This window comes from Natator depressus, chromosome 2 (assembly GCF_965152275.1).
Source record: "Natator depressus isolate rNatDep1 chromosome 2, rNatDep2.hap1, whole genome shotgun sequence".
Classification (NCBI taxonomy): domain Eukaryota; kingdom Metazoa; phylum Chordata; order Testudines; family Cheloniidae; genus Natator; species Natator depressus.
This window is the reverse complement of record NC_134235.1, coordinates 263003947-263025400: the sequence shown is the minus strand read 5'-3', so window position 1 is coordinate 263025400 and position 21454 is coordinate 263003947. Positions and strand designations below refer to the sequence as shown.

The 21454-nt window shown below is 43.4% G+C and overlaps 1 protein-coding gene across 1 annotated transcript; it reads left to right on the top strand.

Moving 5' to 3' along the window:
- Positions 1 to 3044: 3044 nt before the first annotated feature.
- Positions 3045 to 20495, top strand: LOC141981960 (stonustoxin subunit alpha-like). The gene is made up of 3 exons (XM_074943575.1): positions 3045 to 3243; positions 5349 to 5473; positions 18436 to 20495. Exons 2-3 carry the CDS (start codon positions 5374 to 5376, stop codon positions 20493 to 20495), a joined length of 2160 nt encoding a protein of 719 aa, XP_074799676.1. The 5' UTR covers positions 3045 to 3243; positions 5349 to 5373.
- The last annotated feature ends 959 nt before the right edge of the window (positions 20496 to 21454 follow it).

The following is a 21454-nucleotide window of genomic DNA, read 5'->3' as shown; positions in this document are numbered from 1 at the left end:
TCCAGTTCTCACTGCTTCTTTCCCAGGCTTCTTGCATTTGTGTATAGGCACTTAAGATAACTTGCTGATCGTCCTGCTTTCTCAGTATGAGGCAGGAGCCCTGCCCTCTCACGCGCTCCTGCTCGTGCTTCCTCCCGGTATCCCACTTCCCCATTTACCTCAGGGCTTTGGTCTCCTTCCCCCGGTGAACCTAGTTTAAAGCCCTCCTCACTTGGTTAGCCAGCCTGCTTGCGAAGATGCTCTTCCCTCTCTTTGTTAGGTGGAGACCCGTCTCGGCCTAGCACTCCTTCTTCTTGGAACACCATCCTATGGTCAAAGAATCCAAAGCCTTCTCTCCGACACCACCTGCGTAGCCATTCCTTTGACTTTCACGATTCGACGGTCTCTACCTGGGCCTTTTCCTGCCACAGAGAGGATGGGCGAGAACACCACTTGCATTTCAAACTCGTTTATTGGAGCCACATAGCCTGCAGTGATATGCTGCAATGATATTGCTACAGTTTCAACTGATTTTCCTGGTACTTCAGTTAGTCTTAATAGCCTGTAATTGCCAGGATCACCTCTGGATCCTTTTTTTAAAAAATGATGTCACATTAGCTATCTTCCAGTCATCTGGTATACAGGCTCATTTAAATGATAGGCTACATACCACTGTTAATAATTCTGCAATTTCACATTTGAGTTCTTTCAAAACTCTAGAGCGAGAACCATCTGGTCTGGTGACTTATTGTTTAATTTATCAATTTGGTCCAAAACCTCCTCTATTGACACCTCAATCTGGGACAGTTCCTTAGATTTCTCAAAAGAATGGCTCAGGTGTGGGAATCTCCCTCACATCCTCTGCAGTGAAGACCAATGCCAAAGAATTCATTTAGCTTCTCCACTTAGCATCTTGATCATCCAGTGGTCCAAATGATTGCTTCCTGCTTCTGCTATACATAAAAGAAATGTTGCTGTTAGTTTGTGTTGTGCTAGTTGCTCTTCAAATTCTTTTTTGGCCTGCCTAATTATACTTTTACACATGACTTGTTAGAGTTTATGCTTCTACTGTATTTTCCTCAGCAGGATATGACTTCCAATTTTTAAAGGATGCCTTTTTGCCACTAACTACTTTTTACCTTGTTGTTTAGGCATCATGGCACTTTTTTTGTCTTCATTATGTTTTTTTTAATTTGGGGTATACATTGAATTTGAGCCTCTATTATGGTGTTCCAAAGAGGATGGATCTAGACTGGGGTCGGCAAACTATGGCCCGCAGGCCACATGCAGCCCACAGGCCCGTCCTGTCCGGCCCCTGAGCTCCTGACTGGGGAGGCTCCTCCCACTTCCCCCGCTGTCCCCCGAACCCCAGAACGCCCCAGCGCACCGCGCTGCCAGTGCTCTGGGAGGTGGGGCTGCGTGCTCCGGAAGATCAGCGCGGCAGCCTGTCTGGCTCCACACAGACACTCTGCTCTGAGTGGCATGGTAAGGGGGCCGGGGCCAGGGGGTTGGATAAGGGGCAGAGGGTCTCGGGGGGCGATCAGCGGAGGGGGAACGGGGGCGTTGGAGTCCCAGGGGGCCTGTCAGGGGGTGGGGGTGTGGCTTGGGGTTGGGGCAGTCAGGGGACAAGGAGCAGGAGGCTTAGATAGGGGTGGGGTATTGGGGAGGTGGTTGGGGCAGGGGGTCTCTGGAGGGGGTAGTCAGGGGACAAGGAGCAGGGGGGTTGGATGGGTCAGGCATTCTGAGGGCGGCAGTCAGGGGGCTGGAAGTAGGAGGGGTCAGATAGGGGGCAGGTCCAGGCTGTTTGGGGAGGCACAGCATTCCCTACCCAGCCCTCCATGCAATTTTGAACCCCAATGTGGCACTCAGGCCAAAAAGTTTGCCCACCCCTGATCTAGGCTGTTCTCAGCGGTAGCAGATGACAGAACGAGGAGTAATGGTCTCAAGTTGCAGTGGGGGAGGTTTAGGTTGGATATTAGGAAAAACTTTTTCACTAGGAGGGTGGTGAAGCACTGGAACGGGTTCCCTAGGGAGGTGGTGGAATCTCCTTCCTTAGAGGTTTTTAAGGTCAGGCTTGACAAAGCCCTGGCTGGGATGATTTAATTGGGGACTGGTCCTGCTTTCAGCAGGGGGTTGGACTAGATGACCTCCTGAGGTCCCTTCCAACCCTGATATTCTATGATTCTGTGAATACGTTTGTTAAGCTTGAAAGTTATATTGGCATAGCTATGTTGGTCAGAGGTGTAAAAAAACCTACATCTCTGAGTGACATAGCTACATCAACATTACATTTTATTTTAAGGCAAACAAATCAAAAACCTTGCAGACTCTGTCCTCCCTGTCTGTGCAAGCCCAGCAGTCCCTTTCCCAAGTCTTTCCCTCACACCAGTAACTACAGAAACCAAAGTTCCCTGGCTTTTATTGCAGAGTCTTAGCCGTAAAGGACCTTACACACACACACACACCTTATGACCACTTGGTTTCTGGAGCAATTCCGATGTGTGGTGGCTCCAGCAGTCGTCCATTGAGAGCATAATGCCTAGTGCATCCATTTTCTGGGGAATGGTGCACCCCCACCCCCTCCATGTCCAGCTACCCTCTTTTATAAAAGTGAGCTAATTAAAGTCCAGCTCTTTCTCAGGTGCAGTGGACAGGGCTAATCAGTCAGCCAGCTAGCTGTGGCTGACCCCTTATACCTTCACAAAGCCTCTTTTACTACCCAGGCTCATATCTGTGCTATACAGGCAATTAAATAATTTCTTCTCTCTCTGCCTCTTGACAGCAGACACAGCTTTGTGCTGAAGCTCTTCCCACACTCCAGTGTCAGTCAGTGTTCAAGTAGAAGATTGTCTCTTTGATCTCTGCCAACACTGTTCAGTGAATCTCCTCTTTCTGCTGAGAAGCTGGATGTGTAACCCTACTAATTTATGTGTCAGATGGTGATTTGGGGTTTGTACCTAGACACATTCTACAGTGTGGCCCTCTTCAAACAGGATTTTTGTCTCTAGATTTGCTTTTATCTCACTAGAGTCTGTGTCTCTGCAAAAGTGCCTGGTTTACTGTAGATGGGCCTCTGGTCTCTGGGATGGGAGTGGTCTATTGCTGACTGCATTTAAGAAATGCAGCAATCAGAGCTGATTTCACTTTCAGGTTTCACCTCATTCTCCGAGGAGATTCTGTGCAAAGCTGTTGGATAAAGTGGTGACATTTCGTGAACTCTCCTGTTTAATTTATGTTATTAGAGCCCGGGAATCCATCCTCCAGGTAAGGATTTAAGCAAATCTCTTTGTCAGAATGGAACGATATTGGCCTGTACAAACTTCAGAATTCTTTATTTGTTCTTTTTCTGGTGACACTTTTGTCTCCAGGGCTGTGTCTGAGCCTGTCAGCCTTGGAGATGAGCTGTTAAATGTAGTCTCAAGGGCTAGAGGGCAAGCAACTGGGGTTTGAATTTTGAATAGAACTCTACAGGGTAGGTGTCAGGTGCTGCCAAAGTGCTTTTTTTCTCAGTTGTAAAAATGATATTATTTAACTGAGCCGGAGGGCGTGTATTGAGTGCTGGATGGGATACACTCTGGATGCTTCTCTGTGTGGGGAGGGTCGGGATTCCTACGGGAGCAGTATTATTTATATAGCCCATTAAAATCCCGTCTAGTGTGTGTGTGTTGATCATCCTGATGCCCTTTGTGTGTTAGGCTGAGCTCTGTGAGGGGGTGTTTAATCCTTGCACCAGGCAAGAAGTGGTCAATGAGCTGCTCTGGGATGGAGCAAACCCACCCCCAGCGCACCCACGAGCCATGTCAAGAGCGGAGTGGGAGTTCAAGATGGGGGTAGCCAAGCTCAGTGGTGAGCAGTTCTAGGAGGAGAGCTGGGTGCTGAGCTCTAAGCAAGAGACCTGGTGGAGAGCAGAGCCTATGCCCGGGCCTGAAAGTAGGGCTAAGTCTCCTGATGTGAAGGGGATTGTACCATATTCCTCTGCTGGTGAAACAGCAGACACTGAGCTGGACTGCAGCCCATCCAAGGCCCTTCTGGAAAAGAGGCCAGTGGCCCAGCTGGGAGTGTCTGGATATTACCTTTTCCTTTGTTCGTTTTCCTGCTGCTAACTTGTCTGTGTCCTGGGAACCTGCACAGGGTGAGCACCCAGAGGGCGGGAGGGCTGAGACTCTGTCCCCTTTGCAGTACTACAGTTTTTCCCCACTAGAGAGGCCAGCTCCAGAATGGGTTTACAACCCCATCAACACACCAAGGGGCACTGTCAAGAGACCAGCAGCCTCCCAAGCCCATTGTATTACTTTGACTGTCTCCAGATTCAATAAAGCAAGTCATATGTCTGCGTCTGCTCCTCTGCCATAAGAATATGGTTTACTCCAGCTCATTTGCTTTGATATGTCTTCAGTTAAGTGTTTAGTTTGTTTAGTTTTTCCCTGGTTGGTTTCTCTTTGTACGTGACGAGTCCTCTGTCTCTGCTGTGTTTTTGGTCAGAAATCCCTTTGTGCAGGTATTAAAATAACTTGCCCTCTAGGTACAGCTTTAGGAAATGGTTGATAGTTCATATGGGGTTATTTAATGCAGTGTTGTCAGCAATTTCACTCTACCCCCACTTCTGTATCTTAGCAGGATTTTATTGCACCATCCCCTGGTACCAGATAAATTAAATTATTTTCAGTTGTGTACAGTATAGAAGGGGTCAGCATAGAGTCAGCCATAGATCACCTAGGCCATTACAGACCAATCATACATTTTTATGGGGTGGTGACTATCCATGCCATATTTCAGGTTATAACATGGTTACTGTTGAAATCCGAATTGTCACTCCTCCCTTTGGTCAACAGACATAGGTTTGAAACACTGCTGTGCCAGTTCTGGACCCAGCAGAGTCCGTGGGGCAAACTGGAAGTCACTTGCCCAGGGAGAAGCACTGACCGGTGGAGTGCTCTCATTACCGTTCCCCAGCTCTGCTTCCTCTCTTCATTGAGGAAGGGCGAGAGGAGCACAAAGCACTGCTCTGCAACAACTGTAGCTCCAGCTTACTTTCAAACCCTCAACATTTTTCACAAAACACAGTTGTTGTTTTCTGGCCAGCCCCACTCTGTTAGATTTTGTGCAGTATGTTTGTTCTGTGATTTGTTTAAAAAGAGCATTTTTAAAATACGCTTAAAAATAGATAAATCACATTGCCACAAGCAGTATATTGTGTAGCTGCCTCAGTTTCAGTACAATTGTTTGCTGATTAGAGAACAGAACTTTTAGTGTTTCTGTTATTAATGTGTAGCAAGTAGAAAATGAATAGGGGATAAAAGTCAAACAGGGAGAGCAGGAATAAGAGCAGATCACATCCTCAGTATAATAGTGTTACTGTTGTGTTTTAGGGTTGCCTGAACTTCTGTTGCCACCATGGCTTGTTCTGAAACTGCAGCAATGGAGATGCCAGCCCTGGGCCGCCCTCTGCGGCTGGGGATGCTGTACGACTGCTGCAGCGACACTCTCATCCCAGGTACGGTTAGAGCTGCACCAAACACCTCTTTACGGTAGCTCCCATCCATCCATCTTGCCAACTTACCCACACTGCAGGATCTTTATAACAGCAGATCCCAGGTCACTTGTTAGTGCACTCAAAGTAAATCCTAATGTGTTCCCATTAACATCCTCCTCTTGTGTTAGAAGAGAAGGAAGCAAGGAGGCAGGACAGTACAGGCTGAGGTACATGGCTCTCTGCTTCCTCCCCCGCACAGCCCTATTTTCATCCTTAACGGCCCCTGTACAAACACACTTTCCTCTGTGCATCCCCACCCAGCTCAGATCCCCCAATCCCAGTTCTTATACCGATCTCTGGCCTGGCCCAACTCTGATCTCCCCCACCTTCAGCTCTGGTCCTTCCGGGTCCCGACCAGCTCACCTCAGGCGTCCATCCTGAACCAGCTTCATCACTGTCCCATGGACCAGCTCTGACCCACCCAGCAATCGCTTCATGTTATTAATACATGCTTATATTATTACTTTGATCTCCTTGTCTCTGTTTTGTCCAGATTATTATTATTATTTATTATTAATTAGTTTATATTAAGGTGTCATAAATATAAAGGGAAGGGTAAACACCTTTAAAATCCCTCCTGGCCAGAGGAAAAGCCCTTCACCTGTAAAGGGTTAAGAAGCTAGGATAACCTCGCTGGCACCTGACCCAAATGACCAATGAGGAGACACGATACTTTCAAAAGCTGGGGGGAGGGAGAAACAAAGCCTCTCTCTCTCTGTCTGTGTGATGCTTTTGCCGGGGACAGAACAGGAATGGAGTCTTAGAACTTAGTAAGTAATCTAGCTAGAGATGCTTTAGATTCTGATTTCTTTAAATGGCTGAGAAAAATAAGCTGTGCTGGAGGGAATGTGTATTCCTGTCTTTGTGTCTTTTTGTAACTTAAGGTTTTGCCTAGAGGGATTCTCTATGTTTTGAATCTAATTACCCTGAAAGGTATTTACCATCCTGATTTTACAGGGATGATTCTTTTTTACTTTTTTTCTTCTATTAAAGTTTTTCTTTTAAGAAACTGAATGCTTTTTCATTGTTCTTAAGATCCAAGGGTTTGGGTCTGTGTTCACCTATGCAAATTGGTGAGGATTTTTATCAAGCCTTCCCCATGAAGAGGGGTGTAAGGTTTGGGAGGATTTTGGGGGGAAAGACGTTTCCAAACGGACGCTTTCCTAATAGTAATACCGGTTAGACGTTTGGTGGTGGCAGTGGAAGTCGAAGGGCAAAGGGTAAAATAGTTTGTACCTTGGGGAAGTTTTAACCTAAGCTGGTAAAAGTAAGCTTAGGAGGTTTTCATGCAGGTCACCACATCTGTACCCTAGAGTTCAGAGTGGGGAAGGAACCTTGACATAAGGTATACCTTTTTAACAGTGAGAGTGATTAACTATTGAAAGAGTTTACCAAGGGTAATGCTGTGTTCTCCATCACTGGTTATTTTAAAATAAGGATGAATTATTTTCATTGGTCTTCATGACTGAGGCTGTGAGGGAGATTCCAAAACCTGAGCCATTCTTTTTAGGTGATAGATCTGAGGAACTGTCCCAAATTGAGGTATCATTAGATGATGTTTTGGAACAAAGTGATAAATTAAACAGTAATAAGTCACCAGGACCAGATGGTATTCACCCAAGAGTTCTGAAGGAACTCAAATGTGAAATTGCGGAACTGCTAACTGTAGTCTGTAATCTATCATTTAAATCAGTTTCTGTACCAGATGACTGGAGGATAGCTAATGTGACGCCAATTTTTAAAAAGGGCTCCAGAGGTGATCCCAGCAATTACAGGCCTGTAAGACTGACTTCAGTACCGGGCAAACAGTTTGAAACTATAATAAAGAATAATATTGTCAGACATATAGATGAAAATAATTTGTTGAGGAAGAGTCAACATGGTTTTTGTAAAGGGAAATCCTGCCTCACCAATCTACTAGAATTCTTTGAGGGGAGTCAACAAGCATGTGAACAAAGGGGATCCAGGGAATATAGTATACTTAGATTTTCAGAAAGCCTTTGACAAGGTCCCTCACTAAAGGCTCTTATGCAAAGTAAGATGACACAGGATAAGAGGGAAGGTACTCTCATGGATTCACACAATGCACAGTCAACCCTGTGGAACTCCTTGCCAGAGGATGTTGTGAAGGCCAAGACCATAACAGGGTTCAATAAAGAACTAGATAAATTCATGGAGGATAGGTCCATCAATGGCTACTACCCAGCATGGGCAGGAATGGTGTCCCAACCCCTGTTTGCCAGAAGTTGAGAATGAGCGACAGGGGATGGATGGATCACCCAAAATTTTATCTCTTGCCTCACAATCCCGTCTATCTGTCTGACCCTATCCCCATACACCCCATCTGTCTATTTATCCATCAATGCCAATACACCCCCTCTATCTATCTTTCCATCTATCCCCATAAACTCTATCTATTAGTCCGCATACACCCCATCTATCTATTGGTCCCCATAAACCGCATCTATCTATCTTCCCACATATCCTCATACACCCCCTCTGTCCATCTATCTATTTATCCCAATTCACCTCCTCTATCTATCTATTTATCCCCATACACCCCATCTATCCCAATACACTAAATCTTTTAATCTATCCCATACACCCCATCAATCCATCTATCCATCTATTCCCATACACCCCATCTATCCATCTATCCCCATACACCCCCTCTATCTCTCTATCTATCTATCCCCATACACCCCATCTATCCTCAGACCATCTATCTATCTATCTATCCCCATACACCCCCTCTATCTATCTATCCCCATACATCCCATCTATCCTCAAACCATCTATCTATCTATCCCCATACACCCCCTCTATCTATCTATTCCCATATACCCCCTCTATATCTAATCTAATCTAATCTAATCTAATCTAATCTATCTATCTACCTCCATACACTCCCTCTATCTAGTTTTCCATCTCTCCCAACACACCCCCTCTATCTATACCCATACACCCCATCTATCCATCTATCCCAATACACCCCATCTATCCCCATGTACCCCCTCTTCTATCTATCCCCATACACAAATTTATCTTTCCCCATGCGCCCCATCTATCTAATCTATCTATCTATCTATCCCCATACACCTCCTCTATCTATCTATCCATCTATTACCATAAACCCATCTATCTATCTATCTATCTATCTATCTATCTATCTATCTATCTATCTATCTATCTATCTATCTATCCATCCCCGTACACAAGATCGATCTATCCATCTATTCCGATGTACCTCATCTAATCTATCTATCTATCTATCTATTCCCATACACCCCCTCTATCTGTCTATCGATCTATCCCCATACAACCCCACTATCAATCTATTCATCTATCCCTATACACCCCCTCTATCAATCTGTCTATCCATCTATCCCCATACCCCCCATCTATCCATCTATCCCCATACACCCCGTGTATGTATGTATGTATCTATCCCCATTCACCTCCTCTATCTATCTATCCCCGTACACAAGATCGATCTATCCATCTATTCTGATTCACCTCATCTAATCTATCTATCTATCCATCTATTCCCGTACACAGGATCGATCTATCTATCTATCCCCATAAACTCCATCTATCTATTTATCCTCATGCACCACATCTATCCATCTAGTCCCATACACCACTCATCTATCTATCTAATCTACCTATCTATCTATCTACTCCCATACGCTCCTTCTATCTCTTTCCATCTATCCCCATACATCCCCTATATCTACCTATCCCCCCCATGAATCTATCCATCTATCACTATATACCCTCTCTATCCATCTATTCCCATACACCCCTTCTATCTGTCTATCCCCATACACCCCATCTCTCTCTCTCTTCCCATACACCCTTCTATCTAATCTAATCTATCTATCTATCTGTCTATCCAATTTGATATAAAAATGCCAGATTCTGTAGACACAGAATGATAGAGATGAATGGAGCAGTTCACACCTCTTTGAGCTGTTGTTTCAGGCTCTCTGGAGACTTGGGCAGGCATCCAGGCACTGGCTGATTTTTTGGTTCATGTTTTCCATGTTATGATCACAGCGAACCTCCTCCCCTTCTTTCTTTTCATTCCCAAGCATCTTTGCAGACATAGGGAGCTATACAGCATCACCATCCCTTCCTGTCCTTGGCTTGTTCCTCCATTAAGTCCAGCATGGTTACATCCCTAAATAATATGTTCTACAATTTAGTCAGTGATCAGCCTCTAGGTCAGACTGATGTTAATCATGATTGCATTACTTCTCTGGCATCCTATCCTCTGTTAGTGGAGCATAAAATCTCCACCACCATAATCATTTTGATTTTAGCCAGTCCCACACCTTGGTTTCCCACTCTTCTCTCCTTCTAACTTCTTCATTTCTCTTAAAATCATTCCACTTTTTTATCTACCATCTCATCTCTACTGCCTCCAGCCTTTTGTTGATTTTTTCATTTAATGCAGCTGCTTCTAGACCATGGAGTAATATTGTTACTACACTGGTTTGATAAATTTTCCCTTTGGTAGCAAACATAATGTTTACCAGTCCATAATTTCATCAATTTCTGTGCAGCACTTGTAGCTAAAACACATCTTTTTTTAACCCCATCCTCGATGGAACGATTAGCACTGATCAAACTTCCTAGGCCACACAAGTTTCAAAAAAGAACTGATAAATTGATGGAGGATAGGTCCATCAATGGCTATTAGCCAGGACGGGCAGGGGTGGTGTCCCTAGCCTCTGTTTGCCAGAAGCTGGGAATGGGCGACAGGGGATGGATCACTTGACCATTGTCCTGTTCTGTTCATTCCCTCTGGGGCACCTGGCATTGGCCACTGTTGGAAGACAGGATACTGGGCTAGATGGACCTTTGGTCTGACCCAGTATTGTTACCCAGTTTTCTTTGAACCCAAAGCTCTTGGTAACTTTCACTCTGTGAGAGGTAGTGTAAGGAAATAAATCAGGGGAGACATGGCTGTCCGACCGATCGATGGGTGGCACAAACAGGACAACACAAGAGTGCTTTCACTTAAAGCTAAACTTTACTTAGTCTCAAGCACCTATATACATGTCTGCAACAGGTTAGTAAGATACCCCCAACCCTTGATAATTACCAAAGCTGAATGTGGCTCTTGAGTGGCACAGCAGCAGGCTTCCGGTGGCCAAATCTTCCGTCTGCTGGTGGGGACTGCAAGATGTATCCAGAGGGAGAGTCCAGAAGAGTCCAACTACTTCAAATTTCCCCCCCTTATTTATACATTATTAATAGAATGACATGTCCCTTAAAGAAAACTTGTTAAGCAAGGAGAAAAGGAGTACTTGTGGCACTTTAGAGACTCACAAATTTATTTGAGCATAAGCTTTCGTGAGCTACAGCTCACTTCATTGGATGCATTCCGTTTCAATGGTCAGCAAGAGGTTTCCTTCTGATCATTGATTAACCAGGTGTGGGTTTTTCCAGAGTTTGCAGCCTTGAGACCCTAATAGACAATCCTGGGGGCACATCCTGCTCTTCTAAAATCCATGTATCAGCAACTTTAACACAATTCTTATCAGGAAGGACGCAGGGTCAAGCTGCCCTTTCTGTGGCACCCAAAACCCTCTCCCCTCCTGCCTGGGTCAAGCTGAGGCTGCAGCATGCTCAATTTACAGCCCGCTGAGTTGGCTGCTTTTAGCAATAAGCCATAGTGGTTTTAGGCACTTTACTGGTTTGCTGACATCTCCCCATACAGTACGGCCAAACTTATATGCTCATTCTACAAATTCATCGCTGCTAGATTTCAAAATTTTTATTGTCTCTTTTCCATGATGCAACCACTTTGTTATCTTGGGATTTATTGTTAGTCCCAAAGTATTATTATTACTTCAAATGTGTCTGTCAGTTATACAATGCCATCTGCATAAAGCAAGAAGCTTAACCCTAGATCATCCAGTGCCACATCCTCCATGTCAATTAATGTTCTTAATGTCCAGTTTAAGAACATAAGGAAACATTATGATTTCTTGCCACGTTAAGACAGTGTAACCTATTTTCCTTTGAGAGTTACTGTGTTGCATGGTTGGACTATTAGAATTACGAGAGATATTTAATAACTGAAGGTTACAAATAAATGTGGTAATTAACTGTTATTTCTATAGAAATATTTAGCCTTAATACAAACTCTGTAAATTATGCCTAGAACTATGTTGGAGGAAGTCAGAATGGATGATCTAACTGCCCTTTATGGCCATAAATTCTATGAAACTTCACATGCCTCCAGACTTGATTCATAAGTCATTTTTCAACTGATTGATATATATCTCATCATATTGTTACAATTATATATAAAAATAAACACTTGGTAGTTTTTAAATCAAAGTGTCCTGATTTGAGAGTACTCTCCAAAGTAGAAGTTGTTCCAAAAAAGGAAACCAGCATTAAACTTAGTAAGCTAATGCTCTCTTAATGCAATCAAAAATAGGTTAATCAATATGAATTTTCATATAAATGTTGGCTAAAGTAGTACTTAAAGTGATTAAATTATGCTGGAGGACATCTGTACCAAAACATTAAAAATTCTGCACACAATATTTTAAAATATGGTATATTTTATTTGTCAAAATAATACAATATAACCACGCCAGTTTCAATTACTTTGGTAATTTATTTCAAAATACTTATCGGCAAGTATGTCTGTAACAATACAAACAAAAATTCAGCAACAGGTGGGTTTTTTTTGTTTTGTTTTTATTTTACAAATATATTCCTTACTAGACATATTGCTACAGAACACTGAGTAATTCATTTAAGATACGATACAGACATGTATTTCCCACACCCCTGAGAAGCAGTGCAAAGGCTTAGGGGAGTCAGGGTTAATGGAAGTGCTGAGGGAGAGGGAAGGAGCATGGGAGTGATCCCGGAGGGTTGCTGGGTGTGGGTGGAAGACGTGTGGAATGGGGGGCAGGGGGTTGGGGGAAGAGTGATTGTTAGAGTGTTAGGGAGCCTCCCCCATGCAGACCCTTGCTGACCCAGAGAGTCTCACATTCAGTTAGATCTTTCTGCCTCTGTCCCTGAGTGTCCCTGCACCCCCATTCCCATGAGGCCCTGCAGCCCTCCTCCTCCATTCCCATGTGACCCAGCATCCCCCTACCCCCTGTGGCCCTGCACCGCCTACCCCCATCCCCATGTGGCCCTGGAGCCCCCCCCACCATTAAGCCCCTGGCTCATTGCTATCATCACACTAGCCCCTGAGCCCACACCTGCTGTCCTGCTCACTAGCTATCTTCAGTAGTTTTTTATCATCTGCAAAATTTGCCACCTCACTGTTTACCCATTTTCCAGATTGTTTATGAATATGTTGAACACTACTGGTCGCAGTACAGACCAGTGGAGGACACCACTATTTACCTCTCCCCATTCTGAAAATTGACCATTTATTCCTTACTTTTGTTTTCTATCTTTTAACCAATTACTGATCCATGTGAGGACCTTCTCTCTTATCCCATGACAACTTACTTTGCTTTAGAGCCTTTGGCGAGGTGGATCACCCTTATCCACATGCTTGTTGACCCCCTCAGAGAATTCTAGTAGATTGATGAGGCATGATTTCCATTTACAAAAAATATGTTGACTCTTCCCTAACAAATCTATGTGTCTGATAATTCTGTTCTTTAATATAGTTTCAAACAATTTGCCCATTACTGAAGCTAGGCTTACTGGCCTGTAATTGCCGGGATCACCACTGGAGCCTTTTTTAAACATTGGCATCACTTTACCTATCCTCCAGTCATCTGGTTCAGAATCTGATTTAAATGATAGGTTACAAACCACTGTTACATAAGAACATAAGAATGGCCGAGCTGGGTCAAACCAAAGGTCCATCCAACCCAGTATCCTGTCTACCGACAGTGGTCAATGCCAGGTGCCCTGGAGTGAGTGAACCTAACAGGTAATGATCAACTGATCTCTCTCCTGCCATCCATCTACACCCTCTGACAAACAGAGGCTAGGGACACCATTCCTTATCCATCCTGGCTAATAGCCGTTAATGGACTTAACCTCCATGAATGTATCCAGTTCTCTTTTAAACCTCCTCAGGCAAGGAGTTCCACAGGTTGACTGTGCACTGTGTGAAGAAGAACTTTCTTTTATTTGTTTTAAATCTGCTGCCTATTAATTTCATTTGGTGGCCTCTAGTTCTTATATTATGGGAACAAGTAAATAACTTTTCCTTATTCACTTTCTCCACACCACTCATAATTTTATATACCTCTATCATATCCCCCATTATTCTCCTTTTTTCCAAGCTGAAAAATCCTAGCCTCTTTAATCTCTCCTCATATGGGACCTGTTCCAAACCCCTAATCAGTTTGGTGGTGCTTAGCACTTTCCAGGAGGGAGGGGGGAGGAGAAGGGAGCCGCGCACTCAGGGCAGGAGGCGGAGAAGAGGTGGGGCAGGGGCGGGGATTTGGGGAAGGGGTTGGAATGGGGGCAGGGAAGGGGTGGGAAGAGGTGGGAAGGGGCGGGGCCTCATGGAAGGGGTGGAGTGGGGGGAAGGGCCGGGGGCTGCGGGGCGGGGGTGTCAGTGATGCCGCCCTCAGGCCAATGTACTCGTCCTCATGTGGCCCTCCTGGTGATTTAAGTTTGAGATCCCTGCTTTAGTGACTTTTTCATTTTAATATAGTTTTTGTGCATGGAATAAAATTAATCTATATTGGGATTTTACCAGGTGAATCAGTGTGATTTTCTATAGCTCACTTTTCAATTGATCTATAATCCTAGTAATGCAATGCTAAAATTCAGTGTAGGTGTCTTGGTACAGTTCTTTCTCTTTAGTAGCAGCAATAGTTTGGCGTGGACACCTCAGTTGTTTTATCTTGTTAAATAGGATCTTCAAGCCCTACTTGAGGAAAAAAAATGTTTAGTTTTACATTTTTGTAAAAATTCATTTGGGGTGGGGAGGGATGTCTACTTTTGTTTCTTTTGGTATGCTAAAATTTCACTTTTTACACTGTTTATTTAGGAAGTTTTAACAAGTTTAGAAATCCTTGCCATGTAAATATCAGAAACAAAACAAAACAATCATTACAACAGTTATCTTTTGTTTAAAGAAACATTATACAGGAATATAGTCATCACATCTTTCTGTTTAACACGGTGTTACCACATTACAGAATGAGCATCATTACAAAATGTACATTGTTTCTAGTGATTTATTAAATTGAGTTAAATCTCTAGGTACTCTGTCAGGGTTCCCTCCCCACTCTGAACTTTAGGGTACACATGTGGGGTCCCGCATGAAAGAACCCCTAAGTTTATTTCTACCAGCTTAGGTTAAAACTTCCCCAAGGCACAAATTCTCCCTTGTACCTTGGATTAGGTAAATGCTTCCACCACAAAGTGATTTAATAAAGAATCAGGGAAAGGACCACTTGGAGTCCTAATTCCCCAAAATATCCCCCCAAGCCCTACACCCCTCCTTTCCTGGGGTGGCTTGAGAATAAACAAGATGAGCACAGACCAACCTTGGGTTTTTTAGGACACTAAAAAAAACAATCAGATTCTTAAAAAATCCCAGAACTTTATTAGAAAGAAAAAAGGTAAAAGAAGCACCTCCGTGAAATTAGAATGGGAGATAATCCCACAGGGCAATTAGATTCAAAACACAGAGAATTTCCCTCTAGGCAAAACCTTAAAGTTACAAAAAGAAAAACCCGGAATACACCTTCCTTTCAGCACAGAGAAAATCACAAGCCAAAACAAAAGATAATCTAATGCATTTCCTTGCTAAATACTTACTAAGTAGTTGGAGTGCTTTCTTTCTTGTCTGTCTCCAGCAAAAGCCACAAGGAACAGACAAAGCCTCCCCCCCACCCCGGGCCAGATTTGAAAGTATCTTGTCCCCTTATTGGTCCTTTTGGTCAGGTACCTGCCAGGTTATTTGAGCTTCTTAACCCTTTACAGGTAAGAGGTTTTTGTGCCTCTGGCCAGGAGAGATTTTATAGCACTGTACACAGACAGGTGGTTACCCTTCCCTTTATATTTATGACATACTCATTTGACAGATCAGATATATCTATCAAATGTTAATATTCCAAAAAAATGGATATGTGTACTTTTTATTGGGGGGGGCAGGTAAATGTACTTTGTCTGAGTAGGTTTCAGAGTAACAGCCGTGTTAGTCTGTATTCGTAAAAAGAAAAAAGAAAAGGAGGACTTGTGGCACCTTAGAGACTAACCAGTTTATTTGAGCATGAGCTTTCGTGAGCTACAGCTCACTTCATCGGATGCATAGCATATTGTGGAAACTGCAGAAGACATTATATACACCTACAAACCCCCCCCCCCAGACGTTCTGGTTAAACTTGGATTATTGCTGTGCACATTGTAAGATGAGCTATTGCCAGCAGGAGAGTGAGTTTGTGTGTGGGGTTTTTGGAGGGGGGTGTGTGTGCGGGGGGTGGTGGTGGTGGTGAGAAAACCTGGATTAGTGCTGGAAATGACCCACCTTGATTATCATGCGCATTATAAAGAGAGGTTTCAAAGAGGGATGGGCTATTACCAGCAGGAGAGTGAGTTTGTATGTGTGTCTGGGGGGGGGGGAAGGGTGAGAAAACCTGGATTTGTGCTGGAAATGGCCCTCCTTGATGATCACTTTAGATAAGCTGTTACGAGCAGGACAGTGGGGTGGGAGGAAGTTTTGTTTCATGGTCTCTGTGTGTATATAATGTCTTCTGCAGTTTCCACAATATGCTATGCATCCGATGAAGTGAGCTGTAGCTCACGAAAGCTCATGCTCAAATAAACTGGTTAGTCTCTAAGGTGCCACAAGTACTCCTTTTCTTTTTTCTTTTTGTCTGAGTACTGAATGAAAGGTAACCAAATATCTAAGTATCTACCTGTCCGCTGTCTACTTTGCTGGCTATGTCATGGTCTGTTAATTTTTCCATAAACACAACCTCCCATATTTTTAGAGCCATTCCTCAATGGTTGGGTTATTTTTTTTTCCAATGAGAGGATACCAATAACTGAGCACCTATTAGCAGATGAGATATTATTAGTTTCCTTCTGTGTGACCATTTCTACTAGGAAGCCCCAAGAGGATTACCAGAGGATCATTTGTAAATAAATATCCAACAATTTGTGATATTTGGTTACTGATTACATCCCAATACTCTGATGACTGGACATATCCACCATACATGCATAAAAATCTTTCATCACAATTTCTCCAACATTTATCCCCATTTAGTGTCTCTATATTTTTTAACCTGACTGGTGTGAGGTACCATTGAAACCATATCTTATTTTTTTCTCTTTTGTTGTGCTACAGACTGCGGTTTCTCATCCTCTTTTCCAGACCAAATCCCATTTCTTTGGGATAATTTGTCTATCTACATTTTTTTCCCTGCGTGTCATGTAGGGACACTTTTTTTGGGGTCAGGAAAGCTGTCTGCAAAGATTCATAAATTAGTTATTTTTTTGTTTCTTAACTGACCAGATGCTATCGCTTCTATTAAAGTTGGCGTTCTGTAACAGACAGGTTTTCTAGAAAGTTGAGAAACATTAATGCCTGACTTGAAAGTACTGCTACCAGGGGACAGTGGGCCAGTTAAAGTTAGTTTTAATCTCTAAATAAATTAGAACATTTCTTTATTGAATAACCGGCCAACTGTGTGTATTCCATTGCTTTCCCAAACTTTGAAGCCCTCTGGTTCTTGATTTGGGTTCAGATTGGGATTATTTGCATTGGGTATCATTGGTGAGAACTGATCCTATCTCAACTTCTATTCCAGACCCATTGAGTAACCTTTGTTAAGGATGCGTGTCCATTTCTGGCAGGTGTGATTTATTTATTAATCCGTGGTAGCCTAACGATGTGTACACTGCCGCAATTTTCTTGTTCAATAAAGACCCAGTGTTTGGCTAGGTTAAAGGGCCCCCAGTCCACTACTGCTTTGAGCTGGCTGACTTGACAGTACCACAGAATATTTCAAACAGCTAGTCCACTCTGCTTAATAGGTCTGTGTAATGTATTTGGTCTCACTTTTGGTCTTTTCTTATTCCATATAAATTCTAACAACATCCTCTGTGTTCCTGCTTGGATTTTGTCTGGGATAATCACAGAAAGATTTTGAAAATAAGAAAAATATCCTTGGCAGAATATTCATTTGGACTGTGGCTATTCTCCCCCGCCAAGAAATTGCATACTCCCCCCACAACTCCAGGTCTTTTTTCATTTGCTGAAGTAGTCGTTAGACATTTAAATCACAGAGCTCTGTTGTTTTTAAAGGATGATACAGTAAATATAAAACACTACAATACTTTCATGACATGTACTATAGATGATGTGAAATAAAATCTCTCCTTTTAAATTGAGTCAGATGGTGTTTGAATTCTTCATGTGCTAACTACTGTTATACTCAGCACCCCAAACTCATTATAACCCTAATATGATATTGATAGGTGGTCATAGAATCATAGAATATCAGGGTTGGAAGGGACCTCAGGAGGTCATCTAGTCCAACCCCCTGCTCAAAGCAGGACCAACCCCAACTAAGTCATCACAGCCAAGGCTTTGTCAAGCCTGACCTTAAAAACCTCTAAGGAAGGAGATTCCACCACCTCCCTAGGTAACCCATTCCAGTGCTTCACCACCCTCCTAGTGAAAAAGTTTTTCCTCATATCCAACCTAAACCTCCCCCACTGCAACTTGAGACCATTACTCCTCGTTCTGTCAAGGAGTTCTATTATTGGCCCTTAGACACAAAATAGATGCTAAATAAAAGCCTCAGACCGACGGACAGACCTTCCAACAGAGCACTGTCATTCGACACCTCTCACTGGTTGCATGTTACTTTAATATGAGACAATTAAATTAAATTAGAAGGATTTCATATCATATTAATCTGTCACTAACTGAGTGTTTGTGTGGAATTTCTCAGGTATCGCTTTATGGAACACCGATACCCTTAACAAACAAGTGGGGAAGACGATGCAGCACAAGACTGAATTTCAGATCATTGCATCTGACACCATGGAAGATAAGGCCTCTGCTCTCAGTCTCTCAGGATCCCTGAAGGCAAGTTTCCTGGGAGGCCTAGTAGAAGTGAGTGGAGCAGCAGGATTTTTAAATGATACCAAGAAATCCAAAAATCAAGCCCGAGTTACTTTGAAATATTCAGCAACAACCAGGTTTGAGCAGCTGGCTATAAGCCATTCAGAGCGCCAGAATGTCTCTTATCCTGCTGTATATGACCAAAAGAAAGCCACCCATGTGGTCACAGCTGTGCTGTATGGGGCTCAGGCTTTCTTTGTGTTTGATAGGGAAGTTTCTTCATCAGAGAATATAGAAGAGATACAGGGAAACATGAAACGTATGATAGAAAAATTACCAAAAATTGCAGGAGGAGGAGAGGGGCCCGAGTACAAGAAAGCATCAAATGCTGAAGACTTCAGTTGCACATTCTATGGTGATTTTGCTCTTAAGAACAATCCACTTACTTATCTAGATGCCATGGAAACATACTCCACCCTCCCGAAGCTGCTGGGTGACCATGGGGAGATGGCTGTACCAGTAAAAGCCTGGCTGTACCCATTGCAGCTGCTGGATTCCAAAGCTGCTAAGCTGGTGAGTGAGATCAGCAACGTACTGATTTTTGATACTCAAATAGCCTTGGAGCAACTGACAGAACTGGACATACGATGCAATGACATGATGAAAAATCCAATTGCCACAATCTTCCCTGAATTCAAAAAGAAAATCCAGCAATTCAGAGATCAGTGTCAGCAACACAGACAGACTTTCCAGAAACAACTAGCAGGAATCTTACCTGCTATCCGTGGCGGTGGAGCAGAGGAAAGAGTCCTGGTGGACATTTTAATAAGCAAAAATCAATCACTATTCAATACACAGAGACTCAATGAATTTCTGGATACAAAGGAGCGAGAGATGAATTTAGTGGATTCCTACCTTACTAGGCTACAGAATGTGGAAGTCATATCCTCTGAGAGTGAACTAGAAAAAATAGTACTCAGCCCTGAGCATGATTCTGTTGTGTCTTTCACACTTACTTCATTACACAACAAAGAACCATATTTATCAGATTTGAACTTCTGGCTTCGAAGAGAGTTTCTGGAGAAAATTCATGATTCAGCCTCAGCCAGTTCTACCCATGAGAAATCAAACTCCAAACAGTGGTTTGAGTATGAAGAGATAAGAAGAAAAGCACAAAAAATCACAAAGTCCTTCTTAGACTTTACCAACGTCAATAAATCTCATGGAAACACCCAGTTCATTGTGGCCTCTGTTCCAGATGAGGACAATCCAGGAGCTTCAATTTACCTGTATGCAGATGGAGAGCTGGTCAGCACCAACTTTGAGCCCCCATCAAAACCTCTCCCTCCTCTGATTGATAGAATCAGACACAATTGTGCGCAGCTCACATTTAACCCATCAGACTTTGGAAGGGCTGCAATATCTGGCTATCTGGTAGAGTACAGAATTGTAGGGGAGGAGAACTGGATGGCTGTGAATGTAAATAACACACAAGAGCCATTCACAGTAACAGGGCTACGTCCAAACACTGAGTACCAGTTCCGATACGCGGCAGTGAGCAAACCAGGGCTCAGTGAAAGCAGTGACATGAGTCATACTGTGAAGACTCTTCCCCCTACCAGCCCTCCTGGAAACCTGGCTATGGCTACTGTAGAAATATTTTCTATCACCCTCACCTGGCAGAGTCCAAGTGTCATTGAAGATGGAGTCAGTATAAGGGAGTATAAGGTAGAATATAAAGAGGAGGCTGGAGGTGAAAGAAATGAGCAGAAAGACAAATGGCTGGAACGGAGGACAGGAGACAGAACTGGATCTTGTAACATTGATGAACTGAAGCCTGAGACGCCCTACAGATTTCGAGTGTCAGCTGTGTGTGCGGACGGGGCTGTGAGTGATGCAAGTGAGGAGAGTTGCATCTCAACCCTAAAGAAAGGTAAACATAAATAAATCTGCCTATTTTTCCCTCAATTAAAGCCCTCTAGTGCCTGGAGCTACTGGATCAGGTAAAAAGAAAAAAGAAAAGGAGTACTTGTGGCACCTTAGAGACTAACCAGTTTATTTGAGCATGAGCTTTCGTGAGCTACAGCTCACTTCATCGGATGCATAGCATATCGTGGAAACTGCAGAAGACATTATATACACACAGAGACCATGAAACAAAACTTCCTCCCACCCCACTCTCCTGCTGGTAACAGCTTATCTAAAGTGATCTTCAAGGAGGGCCATTTCCAGCACAAATCCAGGTTTTCTCACCCTTCCCCCCCCCACATACACACATACAAACTCACTCTCCTGCTGGTAATAGCCCATCCCTCTTTGAAACCTCTCTTTATAATGCGCATGATAATCAAGGTGGGTCATTTCCAGCACTAATCCAGGTTTTCTCACCCCCCCCCGGGGGTGAGAAAACCTGGATTAGTGCTGGAAATGACCCACCTTGATTATCATGCGCATTATAAAGAGAGGTTTCAAAGAGGGATGGGCTATTACCAGCAGGAGAGTGAGTTTGTATGTGTGTGTGGGGGGGGGGGGGGCGGAGGGTGAGAAAACCTGGATTTGTGCTGGAAATGGCCCTACTTGATGGTCACTTTAGATAAGCTGTTACCAGCAGGAGAGTGGGGTGGGAGGAAGTTTTGTTTCATGGTCTCTGTGTGTATATAATGTCTTCTGCAGTTTCCACGATATGCTATGCATCCGATGAAGTGAGCTGTAGCTCACGAAAGCTCATGCTCAAATAAACTGGTTAGTCTCTAAGGTGCCACAAGTACTCCTTTTCTTTTTTCTTTTTACGAATACAGACTAACACGGCTGTTACTCTGGATCAGGTAAGAGAATCCTTATCATGGGAATGAAGCTAAAATATCCTGGGAGTATAATGCAGAATCAGCTTTGATTCAAATAAGGAA